Source organism: Hypanus sabinus, chromosome X1 (assembly GCF_030144855.1).
Source record: "Hypanus sabinus isolate sHypSab1 chromosome X1, sHypSab1.hap1, whole genome shotgun sequence".
NCBI lineage: Eukaryota > Metazoa > Chordata > Chondrichthyes > Myliobatiformes > Dasyatidae > Hypanus > Hypanus sabinus.
Genome location: NC_082738.1, coordinates 34,285,522 through 34,312,058, shown reverse-complemented (window position 1 = coordinate 34,312,058; position 26,537 = coordinate 34,285,522). Strand labels below are relative to the sequence as shown.

At 41.7% G+C, this 26,537-nt stretch overlaps 1 protein-coding gene across 2 annotated transcripts in view; it reads left to right on the top strand.

Annotated features, from left to right (window-relative positions):
* Positions 1 to 12,641: 12,641 nt before the first annotated feature.
* The window catches only part of LOC132384471 (unconventional myosin-Ib-like), a 64,253-nt gene continuing 50,357 nt past the window's right edge, over positions 12,642 to 26,537 (top strand). For both annotated transcript variants that reach the window (XM_059955624.1, XM_059955623.1), the window contains exons 1-6: positions 12,642 to 12,767; positions 13,920 to 14,035; positions 16,955 to 17,049; positions 19,111 to 19,215; positions 24,029 to 24,075; positions 24,490 to 24,553. In XM_059955624.1, the coding sequence (XP_059811607.1) occupies positions 12,642 to 12,767; positions 13,920 to 14,035; positions 16,955 to 17,049; positions 19,111 to 19,215; positions 24,029 to 24,075; positions 24,490 to 24,553 (553 nt within the window). The remainder of the gene's footprint in view (positions 12,768 to 13,919; positions 14,036 to 16,954; positions 17,050 to 19,110; positions 19,216 to 24,028; positions 24,076 to 24,489; positions 24,554 to 26,537) is intronic.

Sequence of the window (26,537 nt, the reverse complement as noted above, 5' to 3'; positions counted from 1 at the left end):
TGTGTTTGTTTCTCTATTAATATAGAGGAATCATCTTGTGACCAATGTTCCCTCTAATTTGTAATGACCAGTGTGCGCAAAAACCTCGAGCTATGCAATTTTTTGCCCAGTGACAACAACATGAGCACACTGAGTTTTATATATAGAGGCATTCATTTTAACAGCTAGCAAAACACTGTCAATAAGAACTTTGATCTCCTCCGGGTTTGGTAGTTTTCACTCTTGTTCATCTGCACTCTCACAAAACATACATAGAAGACCTGTAGCGGGTAATGAGGGATTTATTGCTGGAGCCTTTGCACACCGTCCATATGTGATTTGCCTTCTAAATGACACTTTTAAAAAGTCAAGTTTCCAAATATCACTCCACTTCTTCCCACTTGTATGATTTCCAGTAACTTTTGCATCGTGACAATACACCAGGTAACACCAATTTCTGTATTGCACATAAATATTCTGGTAGCTCCACGAGCCTGATCTCATAAGCTTTCAGTGTAGCAGTTTCTACTGTTTCATTAAGCCATCTAAATGACCTACTTGTTCTTTTGCACTTCATGCCCTTTGCTTCTTTGGAATTTGACGTTGTGAATCAATCATTTCTTCAATAAAAATAGTACAAATAAGCCAGTTTTAAAATCTGCAGACAAATCATCACAAACTCCACGTTCCCTACACCTTCTGCATCAGAAACCGGAAAAGGAAATCTGATTGTGTACGATTGTGAAATCTACTTAACATGACAACGAGGTAGAAGGTGACAACCTTTTGAGCGCAGTTTAAATTCCTTTGTGTGCTAGTAGCAAAAGATTTATGTGCTATTATGTACATTGTAATCTGATTTTCAATTGTGTGTGCGCGCGTGCGCACACACACACACACAAACACACACACACACACACACACACACACACACACACACACACACACACACACACACACACACACACACACACACACACACACACACACACACACACACACACACACACACACAGTGCCAAAAGCATTATGTTAAATTGGAAGTGAATTGCTTCTTTACTAAGAAGGATTTTTTAAGTCTCTGAATGGTAGGAAAGGAAGAGGTAAATGGATGGTTACAGGGGTAGGAGGGTGGTATTGGTGGAAATGAAAGTTGCATAGGGTACAGTCCTTTTAGTAGTGGAAGATATGCCATCTCTAAGCTGGAAACAGAAATGAATTGTTCACCTGAACTCCCCAACACATGCATTTTTTTTTTGTTTCCTAGATGATCTCCCAGCCAAATCCCCAAATCCTGACCAGACATGGGTGTGCTTAGCAAGCATGGCAATAGCACTGCCCCATTGCATCCAAGGGCAATGCTTATACAACTATTTAAGATAAAATCCAGTTCAAAATGAAAGAAACTTAGCACAAAATGAAGTCAAGATACTGATTTTCAAATAGATTCATAAATGAAACATTGTTCAATTTTTTGAAAACTAGTTGTTCCTTTTATTTACTGATCACAGAAAAACTTAAGCACTCAGGCAAGCCTACTATAGATGTTTTTAATGTGGCCTTGTTTTGAATTTTGGTTGATTATACAGCTGGGGCATCTTTTACTATATTGTAATATATTTTTCTGTGCCTGAGACTTAGCTTGTTTTCTGCTGAAAATTTCATCCATGCCTTGCCACCTCAGGGCTCAAATTGTTCAATGGCTCCTTCATTCTAGTCTGCATTCATTTGGTATATTCCACTCTGCTGCCATAGATCTAATCTCACCCATGTTTGCTGAGCAACCCCAGTCTGGCATCTCAGTTTTCAAATTCTTACCCTTGCTTTCAAATACCTTTATTAAAATAAACACAAGAGATTCTGCTGATGCTGAAATCCACAGTAACACACACAAACAAAATGCTGGACAGGCGGCATCTATAGAAAGAAATAAACATTTGATTTTTCAGGCCACGGTCCTTCATCAGGACATTTTTGTATATTCTATCTCTCTGTCTTCATTATCTCTTCAAGCTCTCCAATCCACTTTACCCGTCAAAATCTCTGCACTCTGCCAATTCTAACACCATTGGCAGCTATGCCTTCAGCTGCCTGAGCTCTGGAATTTCCTCTCTAAGTGGCTCTGCCTTTCTCTCTACTCCTTCTTTGACCAATCAATTTGTGATCTGCCCTAAAATCTCTTTAATTTACTAATTTCAATTACAGGGCATGCCTGTTATAGCATGGAAACTCAGCTCCAGCGGACTGGGTGGATGAGATCTACAGTGAGATCCAGCAGCCAGGAAGGCGGTTCTGAAATGCTCTGTGGAGAATAAAGAGAAGACAAGGCACAAAAGAAGTCATGGTCACCTATAACAACCAAGGAAGATCCCAGTTGTGATGGCAACTCGTCCCACTGGATGTGGACTTGTGTGGTCAAGAGTGTAACTACCCCAGTGCAACAGCTCCTCCACTTTAAAAATTCTCCTGTACAGGTCTCCTATCATCGTTGGATATGATAGACAACCACCAGTAATATTGGTAGTGTTCTAATTTGTTCTGTATTTCATTTAATATATAATTTGTTGCTCTGTTAAATGGTAGTTTCTCTTTATATCTTTTTAATTATGTCCATGAAACTTTGACTAATTGAGGCACCCATTTAATCCACAGCATGTTAAGATGCTTTCTACTGTCCTGTAGAAGGACATGAGTATAGATGTGCATGGCTCAGCTCTCATCAGCCTCCTCAGAAAGTCAAAGCATTGATGGGCTTTGCTGATTGTGTAGGGTGTGCTCTGGGTCCATGAGAGGTTGTGTGAGATGTGCGCTCCCAGGAGAATGAAACTGCCTTTAGAAAAGTCATTTTAAAATAAATCTAAAAAAATACATAAAAAAGGAATAAAGGTTAAAAAAATACTCAATCCCAGGGCAGGAACTGTTCTTGTTGATTGGTGATAGTGACATTCTGTAGCTGTGTGCAGTCACTGGTAGGCAGCTGTCCATGCACCAGTCAGAGCAGAGAGCTGAGGTGAGGAGTGTTTCTATGAGCAGTGCTCTTAAGGGAGAGGATGGAGTGATATTTCAAGGAGGAGAACACATGGATGAGATGTTGTTACTAACATTAGAAGATAAGTTTGTTTGGTCAATTCGGAGAGGAATGAACAGGATGGAAAACCCAGGGTGAGGCTGCCTAGTTCAATGGAGAGCTTTTGTGCCTTGTTCATCTTGCACACAGAGGTGCTTTTTCCCCAACCAGTTCTTTTGTAGTTGGCATGGCCTAGGTGAAGGTAGTTTTCTTTTGATTATCTATATCAGAAGCAAACTAAGGCAGTACTAGCTGAGCTGAGTAAAGACAATTCCTCCATCTGGAAGATGCTGGAAATCTGAAACTTAAACAGACAACGTCTGTAGAAGGAGAAAAAGAGTGAACATTTCAGATATGAGACCTTTCATCAGAAATGGAAAAGTGAAACAAATTAGTTTTCATTAGCAAAGAATGTGGAAGAGTGGAATACTCTTCGATGGGGTAAAACCAAATAATTTAATGTGGCAGTTTGAAGCCCAATGTCCTTTTATTTTGCCTGTGTTGTGTCTTGCCAATACTGTGGGACACAGCCCAGCCATTATACTAATAGTAAGAGAAAAACTGAACCAAAATGATTACTGGCAGAAATGGCCAGTTGAGATACACAGACAGAAAGTAAGAGCGAGCTAGCTAAAGTTAAAGAATTCAGTATTGAGTCCAGAAGGTTGCAATGTACCCAGATGGAAAATGAGGTGTTGTTCCTTTTTTCCAGTTGGCATTGGGGCCCTTGTAACAGTGCAGGAGTCCATAGACAGAGGTTAGAGTGGGATAGAGAATTAAAGCAGAAAGTAACAGAGTTCGGGGTTGCCTTTGGGACTGAATGGAGATGCTCTGTTAAGCAATCTCCCAATCTTCACTTGGTTTCTCTGATGTAAATGAGTCTGCATTCTCCTCAGGGTGGTCACTGCTAGCAGCATGCAACCTTCCTGCTGATGATGCCCTGGAGGTCCCTGTGCAATGAGTTATTCGATAACCAACAAGTTATTTTGTCATGTTAGAAATAAACCAAAGGAAATTTCCATGTCTAATTTCAGGGAATGACCTACCAGGGCTTCCTGCAGCTCAGATGCAGCGTACTTGGAAGGGATGTCCCAAACTCCAGTCCACCAATTCCAAATTGGCCACACAGGGTAACACTGCTACCCTCCACTCAACGTGATACTGAAAGAAGTAGAGGTTAGTTTGGAGAGGAGGAATCATCTGGCTAGAAAAAGGCACAGAGGAAAAAATGAAATGTCTTGGGCATATTCCCAAGACATTTAGGACTGAGCTGTAAAAGATTGTCACACAGAGGATGGTGAAACTGTGGAATTCTCTACCACAGAAGGCAAAGGGAGTGTGGGGGATGTTACAACATTCGTTTCAGAAGGAGATGGACTGATTTCTAAACACAGTATCAAGTAATGGGAAGAGAACAAAATATAGAATAGAAATAAAATCAGTTGTGATCATATTCAATGGCAGAGGAGGTCTGAGGAGCTTAATAGCTTAGTCCTCTTCATATTTTATATGTTTCTGATCCTTGGGCATTTGGTGTGGGACTCAGTGAGGGACCTCCTCATTGGTCTACTTCTTGGCCTGGCTAAGAGGACCATAGATAGGTCCAGCAGCAGGGGCATCTGAGCTGCTGGTCTGCCCCTATTCAAGGCTGTTTCCATGGGGAATGAGCATATGGTGCCTGCTGCCTCTCTGAATGCTTTCTGGGATTGGTGGGCACCACAGGAGTTAGATAGAGGGCTTCTGGGACAAGGGGAAACGTTTTTTGGTTTAATGTCTTTTGGTGATATTTGAATACAGATTTTGTTTTATGGGTTACATCCAAAGTAAATTTGTATTCCCAGTATTATTTAAATAGTTAATACATTTAAATAATTTAAACATTTCAGGAAATGTTAGTTCAGGATACATAATAGATCAAGCAATGGGCAGGGGGCGAACGAAATAAAAACACTTAATATTGAGTGAAGCTACTGAGGTTAAATCGTCAGCTCGCGAGAAGAATGTCCACACCAAAAAGAAGTCGGAGGATTGCATATCTTCCCCTGATAAAACTTCATTCACTGTCTTCCTATAAGTCAGGTGAAATGCTGCGCTAAAATCGATTCAAGGGTTCCAATTGCTTACACCGTGTGCCCTTTGAACGGTATACATTTAGCTGGAGTTTAAATACTGGCCCCGGACGAGAGATAGCGGTGACGTTAGATGTGTGGTGAAGGAGAGGCAGACTACCTACCGGTTCAGAACAGCAATTGTAACAGTAGCGAGATTCGACTAGAGGAGAGAGGTGGCGATGGAACCCTGAGATCGCAGGAAGAGCTCACTTCTTGTATCTTAGCGAGACATCTGACGAAAATAGACGCTTTTCATTCAAGGTGAGGAACTTGCATCTGTATGAAAATCGCAGAACCCAAAACTAAACGATTCAGCTGTTAGATCAAACCATTGGCTAGAATAATTAAATATACCGTTTGGTCGCTTTTAATTCAATTTTACTTTTTAATTAACAGAAGTTTATTTTCTGCCGTATGTGTCCTGTGAACGGGGAAGAATTTCCTCGCCGCTGGGTGTAAAGTTTCACAGAAACTGAATGTTCGCTCCTTCGAAGCGCGGTTTGAACAAAAATGATTTGCATTGTATAGCCAAAAAATGAATAGCACCTTTAGCTACTTAAGCGAATTAAACGTATTTTTGTCATTTTGGAGAAGATTTTTGTGAACTCGGAATGTAACTAAATGGCTGCTGACACTGGCTCTTGGACTAACACTCCTTCTGGTCCACCCTGTCCTAACCAGCCCGTTCTTTGAAGGAGTTCAGTTCTCCCATTAGTCCCGATTCCCCCCCCCCCCCCAAAAAAAAACTTTCCCTTCTGAAAGTTCTTGTTTGAACTGCGATTGTGCCGGAACAGCCCGCAGGTGTCACAACTGGAGCACCCGGAGGAAAAGCCGCGTGGTCGCAGGGAGAAGGTGCAAACTCTTCACGGCTGCGGCGAGAATTGATCCCAACCCGGATCTCGAACCGCTACACTATTTTAGCCTGACGGCGATGGAATGCTCCCATTTTAAAAATCCTGCCCTGTTGATCCCGCCAGGGAATACTGACTAATGCTATCCTACCACAAGTGCATGAAATCGCTGCCACACTCAATCACACCCCAGCATGCTCATCTGCTGTCATTGTATCTAACCTTAGACATTTTTCATTAACTTCTTTTTTAGGGTACAGGCGTCGCTGATAATACCAACGTTTTTATTACTCATACAGTAGAAAGTAATGCTGAGCCAGTGCCTTCTTGGACTGTTGCATCAACGAAGCTATTGGGTTGGTCTTTGCAGAATTTCATGCAATGCTTCAGTGTACTGGGTTCAATCAGCCTTAGCTGTAAATAACCCCAACTTGCCAGGGCTCTTTTGCTTCTTTCAATCTTTAAATGTGGCTCCATCAGAATGTATCCAACCACTCATGGTAAACAGCCTGGCCCAGTCCTTAACAAGCTAATGGACAGTGGAAAGCCCAGGCAATGATTCAATTAGTAAGAGAGAAGGGAAGTAGAAGATAATGATAAAAAAGGGGATAGTGTAAGCTCAGGATGGTGACTACAAATGGAATTTTCAGATAAATGTGAAAACTGCTTCACATTTTGAATTTCTGCTAGCTTTCTTTTGTACTTTAAAATGTGGATTTGTGTGTCAAAGAACAAAGATAGACTTGCATTTCTATAAGGTATTTCATAACCTTGGGAAGCTCATACACAGCTAACAAAATAACTTTTTGTATCTCTGTTGTAGTATTGCAAACATAGTAGTCAGATTACACACAACAAGATCCCACCAAGGGCAGTGTCTAAATCTGTTTTGTTTTCTCTCTATTAATTGAGGAATAAATATAGGCCTCAAGACCCCAAGTGATTTAGTTGCTCTCCTTTTATGTACTAATGTGGGATTCTTATATCCACCCAAGAGGAAAGACCTCAATTTCAGGGAAGTCAAACTGCCCAGTGAAATGTGTTTTTAAAAAATGAAGACAAGCAATAAAGAATTCTGTATCCGTACAGCAACGCTGTGTTTAGTTAGTAGCTTTTTACTGGGAAAGCACATGAGCTGGTGAGATGTCACAGAAGACTTGTTTTGTGTGCCAGCAACCAGGGAGTGTCAGAATAGATGTAGAAAGATGAAGATGATTTGTTACAGCTGTGGCCTCTCAGTTCATGGCTGGAGACAGTATCCTAATAAGAGAAAAAGGTGTGGGGGTCACCCACCACAATGGGCAGAAATGACAGCAACACCCTCTGTATCCAATTTGATCATAGAGCTTCTGAGGACAGCATCCAGGCTGGCGACAGCCTCTATTGCAAGTACTTGTTGCCCACATTTATATACAAGAGTTTTATCGGGAGGCCGGCAATGTGATATGTTAGCGAACACAGTGTATTCAGTATCAGTGGCTGATCTACCCTTGCCCACAGCTGGAGGGGCGATTTACATTACCAGCGCAGGGGGTGAAACTATGAGGGCAGAGAGAAGTGAGCCTCAGGTTCTTGACATAGAGGGAGTGCAGCTTCCTGTAGATTTGTGGGTGTGTCCAAACAATGAGAGTACTGTCCCAGAGATAAACACACTAAGTAAGGAAGGTGTGATCATAGACTCAGGAAAAGGAAAAATAACATGGACAAGACAGGGACAGTGAACATGTGTGGCCCACACAGAGACAGCAGATGTGAAGCAGTCCCAATGGTAAGGGCCAAACATAAGCAAGAAGTGTTAAAAGCAATTACAGTAAAGACTCACCAGAAAGAAGAAAATAAGGAGCCGAAATGGAAAGAGTGTGCAGATCACAGGGCAAACCGAGCAGCAGTAGAACAGGAATCAATAGAAATTGAAGAGGGGGGGGGGAAAAAACTACAAATGCCAATTTAGTAAGATTATATGGAAATGTGAAGGAGCATTGTAACTGGGTTAACACGCTGAGAGACAGAGCAAAATAGTAGCAACATATTGCTGACCGGAGAGAGCCTGAAGGAGAGAAGATGGTCCTTCACGGCTGGGTAACCAAGTTGTGGTAAGGGAGCTGCTTGAAAAGGCAGGGTTCTCTGCCAGGTGGATAGGACCACAGGTGGTGCTTCTGGCAAATGGCGCCATGGTAGAGTAGTGGTTAGCGTGAGGCTATCTCTGCTTGGGGCACTGTCTGTAAGGAGTCTCTGTACATCCTCCCCGTGATTTTCTCTGTGTGCTCCGGTTTCCTCCTACAGTCCAAAGGCGTACCGGGTAGGCTAATAGATTGTTGTAAATTGACCCGTGATTAGGTTAGGGTTAAATTGGGGGTTATCAGTGATTGCTGGGCAGCACGGCTTGAAGGGCCAGAAGGGCCTACTCCACATTTTATCACCAAATAAATAAATAAAATTTCAGGGAAATGGCAGCCTCATCAAAGCCAGTGGACAAGAAAAAATAAAGAGACCTTCATCTGTAATGCCACAATATGGGGCCTTTCTTCTCATAAATAGAGGAGAATTTGATCCTGTGGTCATTAATGCAACAAAGTTGTTACATTGCTGATATATCTACCAAGACACATTTATTTCCACATTTTTAAATCCAAATTATATTTCTTATTATAAAGAATGCTTATGGCATCATTTGTTTTGAAACGTGCTCATAGAACAATGCAGCAGAGATACAAGCCCTTCAGCCCAGCGAGTCCCAATTTTCTGCAATCAACCCATATTCCTCTGAGCCCCATTCCTCCATATGCCTGTCCAAGTGCTTCTAAATGACATTATTGCACCTGCCTCAACCTCTTTCCCTAGCAGCGCATTCTATTTATTTACCACCCTCTGGGTAGAAAAGTTGCCCATCAGGGCCCCTTTAAAGTTTTTCCCTTTGCACCCTAACTTTATGCCTCTTAATTTTGGACACCCCTACCCCAGGGGAAAATAATGTTACCTACCGCCTTATCTATTCCTCTCCTGATCTTAAATATATTTATTAAATCGTCCCTCATTTCCCTATGTTCCTAGCCTGGCCATCCTCTTCCTACAACTCAGGCCCTTTACTCCCGGCAACATCCTTGTAAAGCGATAAGCATGATCAATGTTGAAGTATTTTTTAATTGCAACTCTTGGCTGAGTGAGCAGGATGGATCATGGATCTGTCTGATTGGCTGTGGTTCTGTGGATTAGAAGATCAATGAAGATCCACTCCAGAGCAGGGGAAATCTTCCTGGCATCCTGGCCAATGTTTATGACTAAAGCATTTTGGCTCTTTATTGGGGCTGACAGCGAGCACTTGGCCAGTATTTTCCCACAATAGTAACAGCTCCCTAAAATGCATATTTTGTGCTTGCAAAGTGTTTGGGAGCATCCTTAGATAGTGAAAGAAATTACAGAGCAGCAAATTACCCTTTTTCACATTAATGTTCACCAAGAGGTAAAAAGGCTAGGAGTTAACAAGCTTTGTGTAATCTTGCCCACTGGGGACAAGTTTGATAACTATTGCATAAAGTAACTAAAATGGAATTGAAAGCAATAAACTAAAGTCCTGAGCCAAAGTGGGCCGATTACGTTAAAGTGGGATGTGATCATCCTCTCCGATTTCGTACTGACACCGACCCTTTATTGCTGACCCCCAGAGCACACCCAGTTACCATTATTAAATGCACATCCTCGAACAGGCACAGAACTTCAGCATCACCAGCTGCTATAAATGAGTTAAGGTCCTTTCATTACTTCTAATGGAGAATTTTAGTTTCGCAATTACTGTGTATCCATTGTTTGTATCCCTCTCACCCCCACTGCAGAGATAAGAGCAATACTCCAAAGATCAGGCATCATAAAGATTGCATTATGAACATTTTAGCAGTGCAGATTGATTTCTTTGACAAGCACTTAATACATCTGACAAATCACTTGCTCTGCTGAATTCCGGAACAAACTTACAAGGTCAGTATAAAGTTCTGATTGTGAATTAAGATGGGAAACTAGCAGAACTGAAACTCTTGATCAAGGAGACACCATTCAGCATGGGTCAACTGTGAGACACCATTCAGCATGGGTCAACTGTGACCTAATTGCCCAGGTTTTGTAAAATGATGATGAAGAGGTGATTGTGGAGCATACACACCAGTTTGATGGTTTGAAGGTCTAAGAACCGTAAATTCTGGGCAACCTCTGTGTGTGCAGGGGTTGTTCTGAGAAGAGGTTGGATGAAGGCATTCAGAACTATCAGAGGTTTTCTGCAGTAGAGGGTGGACTATTTCCCTATAGCAAGTTACCATGATCTGGGACACTGTGCTCAAAGGGACAGGGGAATCAAACCCAACAAGCCTTCTGAAGGGAACTAGATAAATAGGTGAAAAGTTAAATATTTGAGGAGAGAGCTGGAATGAATATGAGAGAGCAGGATAGTGGAACGAATTGGTTAACTACTTGAAAGAACCAGCACAGGCCTAATGATCCAAATGGGTGCCTCCTATGGTATTTACAGAACTGCTCAAAGTAGTATGCCAATTGAAATGTAAAATGTCCTTAACCTATAGATTGGAATGAATGTCCCCTTAATACACCACCAGTAATACACCTGGCCAGCCATTGCAAAATTGTTATGAAAAGTGATTACAAATCCATAATTAATTGACACTTAAATGTTACGGGAATGCAAGGATGTGAGAATGGCTTGTATTCTGATTGATAATGTTGCGCTTAATGAAGCAGCCAGAGATAGACATGTTAGAGCACAGACCCACATGATCTTTTGTTTATCAGAAATCTTATTAACTCTCTTTCTGTGACTCCCAATAGACACTGAAGTTGGTCATTTGACTGCTGTGGTTTTACAGCTGCTAATGGATTCCTATTTAGTGCTGAAATGAAGCAGAGATATTGATTGAGACTATAGTCTAACCCTGAAGCAAATATTGCTGTAATATCATTAATGTAGAACATTGAGGAGGGTAGGATGTAACCAAGTCATTATTATTAAGATTTATTACTTCATGAACTTATTTCTAGTCATTATCATTAACCAGATAGAAGAGGGGACACTATATAAGCAGGTTTATTTGTGCCTGCATCTTCAGGCAATGATACATTTTGTCATTATTAGGAATTTATGATTGGAGGGAGTAGAGATGGGTAAATTCACACCTGACAGTTGTCACAAGTTGCAGTGGTTTTGTGTTTGCCTCTATCCTTTTTTTTGGACTCGGGAGAGATAAACCAATCTTCAAATATATGGTAAAGCAGCCATAAAGTGTTACTTGAGAGCAAGCTGCCTGCCATTTAGACCATAGCTGGTACGTGGCATCTGAAAACCAGGAAAAGAGAAGAGGAATGGCCTGAGGGAAAAAAAAGCAAGAGGAAAGGCTGTTCAGAATTAATGTTTCTGCATTTATGTACCAGTTTTCACAACTTTACCATGACCCAAAGCACTTTGTAACAATGAATTGGATTTTGAACTGTAATTTCTTGCTAATCTGATACAAATAAAGCATAAAGTGAGTAGATGCCAAAGTTATGCCAACAGGGAATGAAAAAACTGCAGTAACAGATGTAGCAGAAAAACACAAAGTAACTAATCAACAGCAGAGAAACATACTTCAGCGACACTTTCTCCTGGTACATTATCTTTTTTTTAATTGGATGGGTCAGCAGTTTCTTTGAGCTCTACAATAATTCTTGGTTGGATAAGACTGACTCTTCGAAGGTACAGTAGGATTAAAGTTTAATTCTATCTTCCCTGCACATTTCTCTGTTCAATTATCTATCCAGTTCTCCTTTTGAAAGTTAGAATTGATTCTGATAAAAGATGCTCAGCCAAGTTTCTGCACAGCAGCGGGTAGAATAAGGGAGAAAGTATCTTGCTTTCCATGTGCCAGAGAATGACATTCTTTATATGAAATCTAATATATTAATGATCAGTGATCACTGTTTATAAGCAATTGTCTCGTTTCCCCCATCATTCTATTCATAACATTGCAGCTAAATTTACCTCCTTGCTAAGAAAAGTACTCGCAACTTTCCTCTGCCCCAATAGTCCGGGTACGAACAGGAACGCGATGCATGTGAAATCACAGGCTGACAGGCTGGTTCACGACTTTCCGATGTTCCCTGTTGCACTGTCCCTCCCACCAACTGTTTCTCAAAGCCTGACAAAGTGGCAATGCCTGCAAAAGGTAATGTCGGTGAACTGAAAAACTCCAGAACCCAGAGCAACGTTTTGTATTTTCAAACTGATGTGGGGCAACAACACAGGGCGGCCATCATTAAGGACCTTAACCACCCGGGACACGACCTCTTTGGTTACTCTATCTAAACGTCTCCCTCCGCCGACAGATTTCTGAATAGCCCATGAACCTATGAATGCTACCTTGATGTTCATTTTTGCAATTGTTTTGGTGATTTATAATACTTTTTCTGTATGGCACTGTACTGCTGCGGCAAAATAACAAATTTCATAACATATGTCAGTGATATTAAACCTGATTCTGACAAAGAATACACTGGTCTGGAACAGCTGCCTGTGATGCAAACAATTTCATAGGTTTAAGCACTGCTGGATGGATTAATTTCATGTAATTTTTGATTCTTTTTCAGCAACCAACCATGAATAGTAAATCATCATATTTGGACAATGTGGTCGGGGTGGGTGACATGGTACTATTGGACCCCCTCACTGATGAGTCTCTACTTTCAAACCTCAAAGAACGATTCAGCAAAAATGAAATCTACGTAAGTATAGCAAGAGGGAAGACACCCATCTGTTGTTTGTTGTCACTGTCAAGCCTGATATCATAGGGAATAAATAAACTGTTAGATATGACACTTTTGCCAGCAGAATGGCTACCCTGAAATATGCAGGTGATGCCACCACTTCCAAAGGGACTCAGTTATTTCACTGTGGGCAAATGAGTGTTTTGCTTGATAGTCCACTTTGTCAAATTTGTTAGTGCACAAGGCGTTGTGCCTAACTGAATAGCCCTTGCACACTTTAGGTGTATTGTATGAGCTAAATCCAGAAGAGATCCATATATTATGGGTCAAGTGATCTGAACGAAGTAGGTGGGGCTGTCCAGAAGAGCTGGAAGCCGGTTGGGGGGGATGGGGGGGTTAGCATTCGTAGAGGATTGTTAGTTTGAGGATTTTGTTGATGACAGGATTGATGATTCTGCTGGGGGTTGGGGAAACAAGCCCAGGTTTCATGGAAGGAGTACATTTCGATGTTCTGGGGTGTTGGATCAGAAGATTGGCAGCGGATTGGGTGAAGGTGACATTCGGAGGTTGCTTAGGTCAGGATTGAAGAGCTTAAGTCATGTTCCCAGTGCCAGCCAGGGACCTGCTCTGGTAGACCCCTTAGGCCCCACAGGACCTGTGGGTGATACTGCCTGTGCATGTAAAATTGGGTGAAATGCATCCACGCGTGTCGTGTATTCACGTGCGAAACAAAAATCACAAATTATATGCCAAAGTTTCAGTTGGTGAACAGCCTGATATTATATATACCTGGTGGTGCTACACATTCCATTGCAAAACCTGATGCGTATGTTTGGTGGTTTCTCCTAGTAATGTCTGGCATGTACATTGTGCACAATATAGGAGATGACAGTGTGCAGGTTAGTTACTGTGCTCTCTGTGGAGGGACCATTGTGTGTGTGTGCGTGTGTGCGTGTGTGCGTGTGTGCGTGTGTGCGTGTGTGCGTGCGTGTGTGCGTGTGTGTATGTGTGTGTGTGCGTGTGTGTGTGTGTGCGTGTGCATGTGCGTGTGTGTGTGCGTGTGCGTGTGTGTGTGTGCTCTTCTGGTCAGGGTCAGGAGGTGACTAGAGAAATGCCAAATGGTTCCAGGAAGATGCTAACAGATTCCTGTCATTTCACTTATCCTCTTAGACCTACATTGGGAGTGTTGTCATTTCAGTCAACCCCTACAAGATGCTTCCTATCTATGGACAGGAGAAGATCAATGAATACCGCAATGCTAACTTTTATGAGTTGAGTCCTCACATGTAAGTATAGACAGTCGAAGCACAGCCATTTTCCTTAATTGAGTGGGAGTGATTGGTTTAGTCCTCTGTCAATCAAGATTGGCGACTAAGTTATTGTAAGTGATTGAGATTGATTTCATTCACCCTAATTTGTATGTGACTATCCTTCACTCACTGCCTTTTTCTGGAGACGTTATCCTACTTTTGTTGAGAGAAGTTGTTTTGGTTTCTACTGTAAGCTCCATTTCCACTCTTTTAAATATTGCTTTGCATGGTGCATTGACTTTGCTGTGCCACAGAGTATCTAAGACAGAGGTTGATAGGTTCTTGATTAGTTAGGGTGTGAAAGGTTATGGGGACATGGCAGGAGATTGGGGTAGAGAGGAAAAATGGATCAGCCGTGATCAAATGGTGGAGTAGACTTGATGGCCAGAATGGCCTAATTCTGTTCCTAATCCTGTGGTTTTATAGCCTTATGGTATCTGCCATGAGCTCAGATGTGCAGATCATGCACCCTGCTCTCCAACTCATTCTTCAATAGTGGCTGACACACACACACAGATCAGGAATAGAAATTGGACATAACATTCACAAAAGAGCCCTGAAGTTGATCCCCAAGGTCAGGTTGCCTAAGTTATGAGAAAAGATTGGAAAAACTTGGGCATTTTAGCCTGAAAGTGAGGGTCCAAGAAGTAATCTTGTAAACCTAATAGATTTTTTAAAGTTTAGGAAAAGGTTAATTCAGAAATATCAAACTAAACCGTGAAAGAGCAATGAGAGGAGGCAAGCTTCAGAAGAGTAGGTAGTCATTTTTCAAAGGAAGATGAATAAATCTTTCATTGCACCAGGATATCCACAGGTGAGGTAAGAAATAGTTTGGGGGAACATTTAGCTTCTTTATTGTTATAGGATGAGCAAATATGGACTGAATGGCTTCTGTCATCTGTGGTCACCTTGAGAAATCATTAAGTACAGAGTTCTGGGTTCACCTGAAAAATGTGGAGTTAAAGGGTCTCATCAGACCCATTGCTTTATAGTCAAACTGCACAGATTGTGAGATACTTCTTGATGTTTTGATATTTCAGGATTATACTTGCTTCTTGTGGGGGGAGTGGACGTAAACTTTTTAAGTAGACTGCTGCAAAAACAAGTGCACACATTCTTTGAGCTGTCAGCAGTAGGAAAAATGTTGTGTGTTTTCAGTAGAAATTGAAAGGAATCTTTCCATTCAGATTTTAATTCTTTGAAGGTATTTGCTGATAAGATTAATTGGCATAGATAACAACCAACAAGTGTGGCAGATAATTTGTAAAATGCAGAGCCAGCCAGTAGTCTCTTTACTGTCTTTTTTTCTGCATTTGTACACTCCACTATTGCAGATTCCTTGCTGTGATCTGCTGCCATGGGTGTAACAGTTATACGCTCACTTAGACCGAACATCAGCATGCTTTTGGATCAGGAGTTCCCAACCTGGGGTCCATGGACCCCTTGGTTAATGGTAGGGGTCCATGACATAAAAAAGGTTAGGGACCTCTGTTTTGGATTATGAAAGACATCATGACTAAACTCAAAGCTACTTTTGCCTAATGTGCTCTCATGCTCACAGGGGTCAAGAATAAGGGATTTCTTTAACCTGTGTTCATTTTCTTTTCCCATGCTTCATCTGGGTGGGCACAAAGTTGACTTTTACTGCTTCCAGTTAACAGCATGGATTAGGGATTGTTCTTGAAAATTGTGTAGCTGCCTGTATCTGTGGGGCTGTCAGTTTATTATGACTCTATACCATTAATCACTACCAGTGTAGAGAACAGAGCACGTCTGTAGCTCAATACTTGGGAACCTCTCGAACGTGACTGAAGTATTGGAGCAGGACTTAAAGTCACTTCTTAAAAGATGCCTGCTTTAAGGGAATGTGCAATGATTGAAGCCAAACATAAATCCCAAAGAGTTAAGAGTTTGTGTGTGGTGTTTCATTTGGTGAAAAAAGGTTGAGAGAACAGAGCTCCTGAGGGATGGCTGCATGGTTGACTTACTGTCTCCAGGTTTGAGGGTGAAAGGTGGCCCAAGTAACCAAAGGCAGTTGATGCTCTTAGAGCAAATCTACACCTCAGGAGAGGACAGGAACAAAAACAGAACTGTATCAAAGCAAGCATTGGGCTCAGATTTGCTGTTTGTAAATCCAATATTCTACCTGGCCTTGGCAGCCCAATGTGTGGTGACACAATCTAAATTTATAGTATTGTTTTAGCACAGAAGGCAATCATTCCATCAGGTCAGTGTGAGCTCCTGATGGAGGTATTCCATGGTTTCCCATTCTTTCCTCAGAGTCCTGCATTTTTCCCTTTGAATCCCTATCCAGTCCCTTTTAAAGACTTTAATTTATTGTTTCCATGCTCCTTCCTGACTCCTTAATAGGCAAATAGTTTTGGATCATTGCCATAAAGAGTACAAAGATGTTGTTTCTCAAATCCTTCTTGTATATTTTACCCAGAGCTTTAAAATCTGGTTCTTGAAGCATCTGGTGATGGGGACAGCTTCCCTCTCTCAGCAGCCCTGTCTGAACCTGTCGTTGTCTTGTTTATCACCATCAAATCCCCTCTTCTTGCTACAAGGAGAGCATTCCATTGTTGAATAGTTTACAGACACACATTCTTTGGGGTCTTGGGTGCTTGAAAGGAAATACCCAGAGTGACAGGCATTCATGGAGATATGGGTAGCTGGGGTCCTTGAAGAGCAAAGCCCCTGTGACAAGTCATCACCTGTGGAAGACAAGGAAATTGAGACAAAAGATAAAAAAGTTGTTTAAGCATCATAATCTATTGAAAATATTTTAAAGCACTTATTTTTATTTGGGTTTCTGGAAATTGCACACTCTCTTTAACAGAATATTAGGCCACAGGTAACAGTAGCTTCTTCTCATCAACTTGTTTCTCCATGCAGCTATGCCATTGCAGATGAGGCGTATAGATCACTTCGAGACAGAAACAAGGACCAGTGTGTTCTCATCACTGGGGAGAGTGGTTCAGGAAAAACAGGTATAGTATCACAGGCAACAATTCTTCAGGCTTTATCCCTGGAGCCACCTATAATCAAATAGGATATGAAATTATGTAATGTGGGTGTAGTTCAAACTCTGAACGCGGAATTTAGACTGAGAGATGACTCAAGTCCAGTTGCTGAGTGATTATCAGCAATGTATCAGTTGGATTATCCCGTAGGAATAATTCAGTCTTGTTTAATGCACTGCTGTCAAGATCAGTAGATGGTTTGTGCAATTAGAAACCTGAAACACTAATGCACTTTTTATATCCTAGGAGCAATAAACAAATAAAATCTTCAACTGAGTTTGTTATGTAGATCTTATACCGATAGAAAGCAAGATGATTTTGACAATATGCAGTAAATTAGTATTAAAAACTATGTGAAATGGCTTAAAAGAGTAGCAGAGCTGATGTAACATTTTAAAAGTTAAAGCTGGAGAGATCTGAAATGGCACCAGACAGTTTTGGTAGCCCAAGACATATCAGACAGCATCTGGGACAGAAATAATTGGTTAACTTATTCTTATTCAATTTTAAATGATCTACTGTTTAATGATAGTACTTACTGCTCACAGTTCCCAGCCCACAAGGTGTATGTGCATGCCATTCTGTGGTGGGAAGTGGGTGTTCTTGTTGTTTGAACGTGACCTTAATGCAGGTGAAACCTACATTACAGCAGTTCGGCTAATTGACATTTACCCTTACAGAATTCACAAGTCATTACCCAGAAGTTTGGCATACAGAATAAAATTCGCTCTTTCAGGATTTGTGTGAAAGAAAAGTAAATAAATAAGCACAAACTTGCATCTGTTGAATCACATCCAAATATTTCAGAATCAGGTTTATTGTCACTGGCATGTGACGTAAAATTTGTTAACTTAGCAGCAGCAGTTCAATGCAATACGTAATCTAGCAGAGAGAAAAAATCAATAAAATTTAAAAAATAATAAATAAACAAGTAAATCAATTACAGTATACGTATATTGAATAGATTTTTTAAAAACAGAAATACTGTTTATTAAAAAAAAGTGAGGTAGTGCCCAAAGCTTCAATGTCCATTTAGGAATCAGATAGCAGAGGGGAAGAAGCTGTTTCTGAATCGCTGAGTGTGTGCCTTCAGGTTTCTGTACCTCCTCCCTGATGGTAACAGTGAGAAAAGGGCATGCCCTGGGTGCTGGAGGTCCTTATTAATGGACGCTGCCTTTCTGAGACACCACTCCCTGAAGATGTCCTGGGTACTTTGTAGGCTAGTGCCCAAGATGGAGCGGACTAAATTTACAACCTTCTGCAGCTTCTTTCAGTCCTGTGCAGTAGCCCCTCCATTCCAGACAGCGATGCAGCCTGTCAGAATGCTCTCCATGGTACATCTATAGAAGTTTTTGAGTGTATTTGTTGATACACCAAATCTCTTCAAACTCCTAATGAAGTATAGCCACTGTCTTGCCTTCTTTATAACTACATCAATGTGTTGGAGTGAGGTTAGATCCTCAGCTTCATGTTATATAAAATCATGACATGGAGCATTTCCTAAGTATGCAGCCCACTCCCCCTGTAGTGCAGGGGTTGCCTGTAATAGAATAAACAGAAGGAGATCATTTGACCCATTGTGGCTATGCTACTTAAACAGGTCCAATCTGCCCATCATGGATGTTTCTATGGTGGTATGTATCCCTCAACCAACATCACCTGAAGCCTTGCTCCTGATTCTGCTGTTGTTTATATATATCACCGTTATCTGGTTAGTGCAGTAATGTAGGCTCTATTCTTCCAGTGGCAGTACTGCTGCATTGATTTCCCCAAGAGGCAATCTCTCGGAAATGAAATATTACCATTCAAACCTGGGCAAATTTTGCCTTCCATGCCACAATGTAATGGGTAATACCAGGAACCCCAAGTAAGTCCACTTCAGGCTAAAAGGATTTAAGAGCAAGATGGAACTAGGGTTCTGCATTTCCCACTCACCACTAGAAAAGATAGTGTGGTGCCATAAATAGTATTATGAGCCTGGTGGAAGGGAATGCTGAGGTAAAATGTGTCTGCTTTTTCCATCCTTAGAGGCTAGCAAACTTGTAATGTCATATATTGCTGCTGTTTGTGGAAAAGGAGAAGAGGTCAATCAGGTTAAGGAGCAGCTTCTGCAATCAAATCCCATATTGGAAGGTATGGCATTCCTGCGTTCATCTTCACTTAAATGTGTCCTTTCCATGATATCTCCCAACAATGCTGATTCTCTGTCCAAAAACTGGGATTCCAAAATACTCAACAGGTCAAACAGCATCTGTGGAGAGAGAAACAGTTAACATTTCAGGTCAATATCTTTAACTATATTTCCATAGCCTCTGACGCTATTGGGTATTCTTATTTTATTAGGGGTTTTTTTACTAGCTCCAGTATGGACATTATAAGCTTATTGGCTTCCTCTGTTGTAAATTTTCATGATTTCATCTTCCCCCACTTCATATGTAAGCATTGATTTTGTGTCTTGGCCAGCTACTCTATAATAGGGGCTTGATTGCCAAGACTGCCCTTACCTGTCATCGTCTATTATATAGGAGTGCTTGTTTAGTTATCAGGACCAGAGATCCTGTCCGATTTTGTTCTCTTTTTCTTTCCCTACCCATTGGGTTCTGTGGCTAGTTGGAGCACCCCATCAGCTATCTAGGCTGAAAATTCACAACTCAACATAGAGCCCAGGTAGAACCTGGCATTCACCAGGTATGAAATTAATCAAGGCACACAGAGAAGCTCTATCCTGTACTTAAATTGACTCCTTATGTTTCAAAATGAACACTGAAAATCTAAATCAGGTCCAATAAGAGGAGAAACTGGTTTTGGGTAGGGACTCAAAACCATTGTATTACATGCCTGTCATTATATGTGCTGGGTACTATACTTCACCCACCTATATGCCCAGTTAGCCACTGGGAGCTGGGACCATAAAAATATCAATTTGCTCAAATTCCTCTGGCTAAGTTTCAATAGTTCATTTGGAGTTTCCATGTGAGGAAGGAGATGGTAACATGCAGTAATATCTTGGATTTTTTTATAATATTTTTGAAAATAATCTGTTTTTTATCAGCTCTATTACAGATGTGGCTGATGAACAGGTTGATCATTGACTCATTCCCACACTACAAGCCCATAAGACCTAGGAGCAGAATTAAGCCATTTGGCCATGGCTTATTTATCAACCCTCTTAACCCCCTTTTCTGCCTTGTCCCCGTAACCTTTGACACCCTGATTAATCAAGAACCTATCAACCTCTGTCTTAAATACATCCAATGGTTTGTCTGCACAGCCGCCTGTGGCAAAGAATTCCACAGATTCACCACCCTCTGGCTAAAGAAATTCTTCCTTATCTCTGTTCTAAACTCAATTCTGAGGCTGTACCCTCTGGTTCTAGATTCCCCTACCATAAGAAACATCCTCTTCACATCCGCTGTATCCAGTCCTTTCACTATTCAATAGTTTTCAATGAGATCCCCCCTCATTCTTCAAAGCTCCAGCGAGTACAGGCCCTGAGCCATAAAATCATCCTCGTATGTTAACCCTTTCATTCTTAAAACCATTCTTGTGAACCTCCTCTGGATTCTCTCCAATGCCAGCACATCCTTTCTTAGATAAGGGCCACAGCTCACAATACTCCAAGTGTGGTCTGAGGCTTTATAAAGCCTCAGCATTACATCCCTGCTTTTGTACTCTAGTCCCCTCAAACTGAATGCTTAATGTTGCATTTGCCTTCCTTACCACCAACTCAATCTGCAAGTTAATCTTTAGGGAATCCTGCACAGGGACTCCCTAGTCCCTCTGCACCTCCAATTTTTGAATTTTCTCCCTGTCTAAAAAATAGTTTGTGCCTTTATTCCTTCTACCAAAGTACATGACTGTACACTTCCCTGTACTGTATTCCATCTGCCACTTCTTTGCCCATTCTACCAACCTGTCTAAGTCCTTCTGCAGATACTCTGCTTCCTCAACACTGCCTGCCCCTCCACCTATCTTTGTATGGTCCACAAACTTGGCCACAAAGCCAACAATTGTTTCATCCAAATCATTGACAGTGAAAAGAAGTGGTCCCAACAATGACCCCTGCAGCATACCACTATTCACTGGCAGACAACTAGAAAAGGCTCCCTTTATTTCCACTCTTCGCCTCCTGCCAGTCAGCCAATCTTCTGTCCATTCTAGTACCTTTCCCGCAATTCCATGGGCTTTTATTTTGTTAAGCAGACTTCTGAAAATCCAAGTAAACAACATCCACCGACTCTCTTTTGTCTATCTTGCCTGTTATTTCCTCAAAGGATTCCAACAGATTTGTCAGGGAAGATTTCCCCTTTAGAAAGCTATGCTGACCTTGGCCTATTTTATCACGTGCCTCCAGGTACCTCAAAACCTCATCCTTAATAACAGACTCCAAAATCTTTCCAACCATTGAGGTCAGACTAAAGTGATATATAATTTCCTTTCTTTTGCTTTCCGCCCTTCTTGAAGGGTGAAGTGACATTTGCAATTGTTCAGTCCTCCAGAACCATTCCAACATCCAGTGACTCTTGAACATTCATTACTAATGCCTCCACAATCTCTTCAACCACCTCTTTCAGAACCCTGGGGTGTAGTCCATCTGGTCCAGGTGACTTATCTACCTTCAAACCTTTCAGCTTCCCAAGCACCTTCTCCTGAGTAAGAGCAACAACACTCACTTCTGCTCCCTGACACTCTTGCATTTCTGGCAATCTACTAGTGCCATTCACAGTGAAGACCAATGCAAAAATACTTATTGGGTTCCTCCACCATTTCTTTGCCCCCATTACTACCTCTCCAGGATCATTTTTCAGTGGTCCAATATCCACTCTCATCTCTCTTTTACTCCCTATATACTGTATCTGAAATAAAATTGTATCCTCATTTGTATTATTGGCTAGCTTACCTTCATATTTCATCTTTTCTCTCTTTATGACTTTTCTAGTTGCCTTCTGTTGGTTTTTAAAATATTCCCAATCCTCTAGCTTCCCACTAATTTCTGCTACATTATATGCCCTCTCTTCTGCTTTTATGCTGTCTTTGACTTCCCTTGTCAGGCACGGTTGTCTTTAGAATACTTCTTCTTTGGGATGTATCTATCCTGTGCCCTTCAAACTTCCCCCCAAACCACCAGCTATTGTTGTTGTTCTGCTGTCATCCCTGCTAGTGTCCCCTTCCAACTTTGGCCAGCTCCTCTCTTGTGCTTCTGCAATTCCCTTTACTCCGTGTAATACTGATAGATCGGACTTTATCTTCTCCTTCTTAAATAGCAGGGTGAAATCCATCATATTATGACCAGTGCTTCCTAATGGTTCCTTTACCTGAAGCTTCCTAATCAAATCTGGTTCATTACACAACACCCAATCCAGAATAGCTGATCCTGCAGTGGGCTCAACCACAAGCTGCTCTGAAAAGCCGTCTTGTAGGCATTCTTCAAATTCCCTCTCTTGGGGTCACACACCAACCATATTTTCTCAACCTATCAACATATTGAAAACCCCCATGATTATCTTTTTTACATGCCTTTTCTATGTCCTTTTGTAATTTATATCCCACATCCTGGCTGCTGTTTGGAGGCCTGTACATAACTCTCATCAGAATCTTTTTAACCTTGCAGTTCCTTAATTCTACACACAAAGATTCTACATCTTCCAATCCTATGTCAGCTCTTTCAAAGGATATGATTTTATTTTTTATCAACAGAGCCATCCCACCCCTCTGCCTACCTGCCTGTCCTTTTGATACAATGAACATTCTTGAATATAAACTCCCAACTTTGATCTTCTTTTAGCCATGACTCAAAGATGCCCACAACACTCTAACAGTGCTACCTCATTCTGCATACTGCATGCATTCATACTGTGTACCGAATACAGTCCTGTATTCATCACCCTTTTTGATGTTTACCTTTTGACTCATCCCACTGACTGTAATTTTGCCCCATCATCTGCCTGTCCTTCCTCACAGTCTCACTACACACTGCACCTGCCAACTGCCCCATCCTCAGACCTAACACTCCAGTTCCCATCCCCCTGCCAAATTAGTTTAAACCCTCCCCAACAACTCTAGTAAATGCGTCCGCAAGGGTATTAGTCCCCCTCGGGTTCAGGTGTAACCTGTCCTTTTTGTACAAGTTGTATCTTCCCCAGAAGAGATCTCAATGATCCAGATAACCGAAACCAGTTCCAAGTCACACATTCATCTCCCTAGTCATCCTACTTCCACTCTCCCTGACCTGGCACCTGGGAGGTAAAGTCCCATCCAGGTGTCTCTGTCACATCCACAGAATCTGCTTTCTGCTTCTCTAGTTATGGAATCCCCCTCACTACTGCACTCCTCTTCACCTCCCTTCCCTTCTGAGCCACGGAGACACACTCAATGCCAGAGATTTGGTCACTGCAGCTTCCCCCTATAGCCCCCCCCCCCCCCCCACCTCCAGCAATATCCAAAATGGTATAATTATTGTTAAGAGATACGGCTGCAGGGGTACTCTGCACTGGCTGCCTATTCCCTTTTCCTCTCCTGACAGTCACCAGAGACCAGTCTCCTGCAACCTAGGGGTGACTACCTCCCTGTAGCTGCTGTCTATCACCTCCTCATTCTCCTGTCCACCTCCTTTCTTTTTATTGGCCCTGCACTGATCATCGCCTACCGAGGGGGAGAAAAACAAAAGCACCCAAGCTCCTTTTGAACCTCGTGCCACGTCACCAATGAACCGATTGCTGCCCCTTGAGAACGACCTCTGCCAGCGTCACTCTTTAATCTGCAATGAGACAGATCACCTGGCAGAGGCCTCGGCTGCCAGCCTCCGATCCATAACCTCAGTAAGGTCAAGGAAGCACTGTAGTGGGAGAATCAACCCTATTGACTGTGTTTCCCTTCACTCTGTATAATTGCTGATTTCTTCTCATGAAGCCAATCCTGGTTATAGCTTTATTCCTTCTTTTCACAGCTTTCGGGAATGCCAAGACCATACGGAATGATAACTCCTCCAGATTTGTACGTATTACTAGCTGATTCATATGGGTGAGGGAAGGGGAATGAGGATTTTGGATATGGAGAGAATTACTTGGATTAATTTTTTAAAGTATTGTGCAGTTCTACCCAATAACCTCATATTTCATTTATCTATAATGGGCAATTTTTGGTCTGACGGAGCCTATCTCTTAGCAACACCAGATGGCAGTTGTGTTCTCTGTGAAAAAGTGACTGAATGGAAACTACAGCTGTTCTCCACGAGAAGGTGGTGGCTAGGGGTGGGGGTGCTCTCCCGGTAATGTTGGACAGGAAGTCATTTAAGATGGGGTGAGGGAAGTGAAATTTGTTATTTACAGTGAGTTTTCTTCTGGGCATTAGTAAATAAATATGTATTTTCTTGCATTTATATTTTTTATTAACCGTTTCCGTGTTCAGGGAAAATACATGGACATTGAATTTGACTTCAAAGGCGATCCATTGGGTGGAGTCATCAGTAACTGTAAGTGCAGCTCTTTATAATGAAGTCATCCTGCTCCTTGATAGCCCTGTATTTGACCCTCTGCTAACAAAAGGCCAAGCGAGGAATATTCCTTAAACCTCAGCTCATTCACCCTTTCGGGTGATATGCAAGAACCTACAAGATATAACTTGGGCAACGTATCTTACTAATTGCCTCCATAAGGAGATGCCCAGCACGGCCAAGACTTGCTGCTGAACAGGGCACCAAGAATGAGTATTTTTGAACCCTTTGTCTCTGAAGTCTGAAAACTCACTCATTCCTCAATCGTACTTTATTCTACTTGGCCCCTGTCACCCACATTGTTCTGAATTCTGAACAGGGAAATGCCGTTTTTATACAGAATGGGCTAGCAATTACAGATATTGACCAATTAGTAAACTGCGCATGTTTGAATTCCTTACTTGCAAGATCAGTTGCCATTCATAATGGAGGTGTTAGAAGTCAATAGAAACTCCAAGCTACAACTGATGATACTTCGATATTTTGAAGTTAGTAAAGCAATTGCCCCTCAGTTGGTGTGTGTTTCACACCCTTTCATTATATTCTTGTCTCTAGTAAGCATAACCTGGTGTGGAAAGGGAGGCTGTGCTCTTTAAAGACCTTTCTTGCCTGGGCTGTCTGCAATCTATCCTTCCTTGGACATCACGCCTTACTGCAATTTCCACAATATCCACACTTCCACACAGTTACCTCTGATATACGTGCTTGCAATTTCATTCTTGGTTCGGACCATTGGTTATATTCTGCACCTTTGTTAGCATGGAGTCAGCTTCTGGATATGTACAGATATACATCCCTGAGATTTGTCTCCTTACAGGCAGCCACAAAACAAAGAAACCCAGTAGTACCCTTTAAAAAAGACCGTCAAACACCCAATGTGCAGGAAAAAAATCAAATCGTCCAAACAAGAAAAGTAAGATTGAAGTTCACGAAAGTGAGTCACAAAATCAGTCAGTCTCGGTTCAGCGCAGAGGTGAGTAAACCTTGCGGACCAGCAAGCTGAATACTGGCTTCATCCCTCTCCTCTGGCCCCAACACCCTGAACTTTTCAATCTGACCCTGCACTTAATTTGGTCAAACCTCAGAGTTGCTCTCCTTGCTCTTGGTCTCGGGCCCTGCTGCTTCAATAAGCTCTCAGGCTCAGGCCCTGTCACCGCGATTTGACCCATGCACAGCACACCACCACCATCTTGCACCTTCAAGACTTCAGTTCACACCACAAAAATCGTACAGGCAGTTCAAAAGCTCAACTCCAAAAAGGAAAGTACAGGCTATTGATTGCAGTATTCTTTCACTTACACTAAATTTTCTGTCTGGTAATGCACTCTGGGATGTTGAGATTGCACACGAACACAAAGAAAATATAATTACTACATCTCTTTTGTGCAAAATTAACCGTACCAGCTAGAAATCTAGCTACCCAAGGCTCAGTGAACAGTCTAGGAGATGAAACCCTACTATCTGCAGACAGGAGTGCAGACAAGGAGAAAGCATATTGCAGACATTTTTAAGACTAAATAGTGACATTGATTGCTGGATATTTCATGGAATTTCCTAATTTATTTCTGAGGTTCTATGTTATCAGGTAATAACTCCTGAGATCATTTGAGCCATCTGATATACCCAGCTTAAGTCCCACATAAGTCTCAGTACCACTTCCCCAAAAAGGGGTGAGACAGAGGGAAAATTTGAATTATATTTGATGACACTAAATAATCTAGGTTGGTCTCTATAATACCCCCTTTGTGACTGAAGATAAAATGGTGTAGGCTATTAATTTATGTTAAAAGTATACAGGAACTAAGTGAGACCTAGCCTGCAGTGTGTGTGCAGTTTCTCTCTCCTTACCTAGGGAAAGATATATTTGTTATGGAGGAAGCACCACAAAAATTCGCCAGACTGATTCCTTGGCTGGTGAAATTGACATACAAGGATCAACTGTCCCTGCTGGAGTTCATAAAAA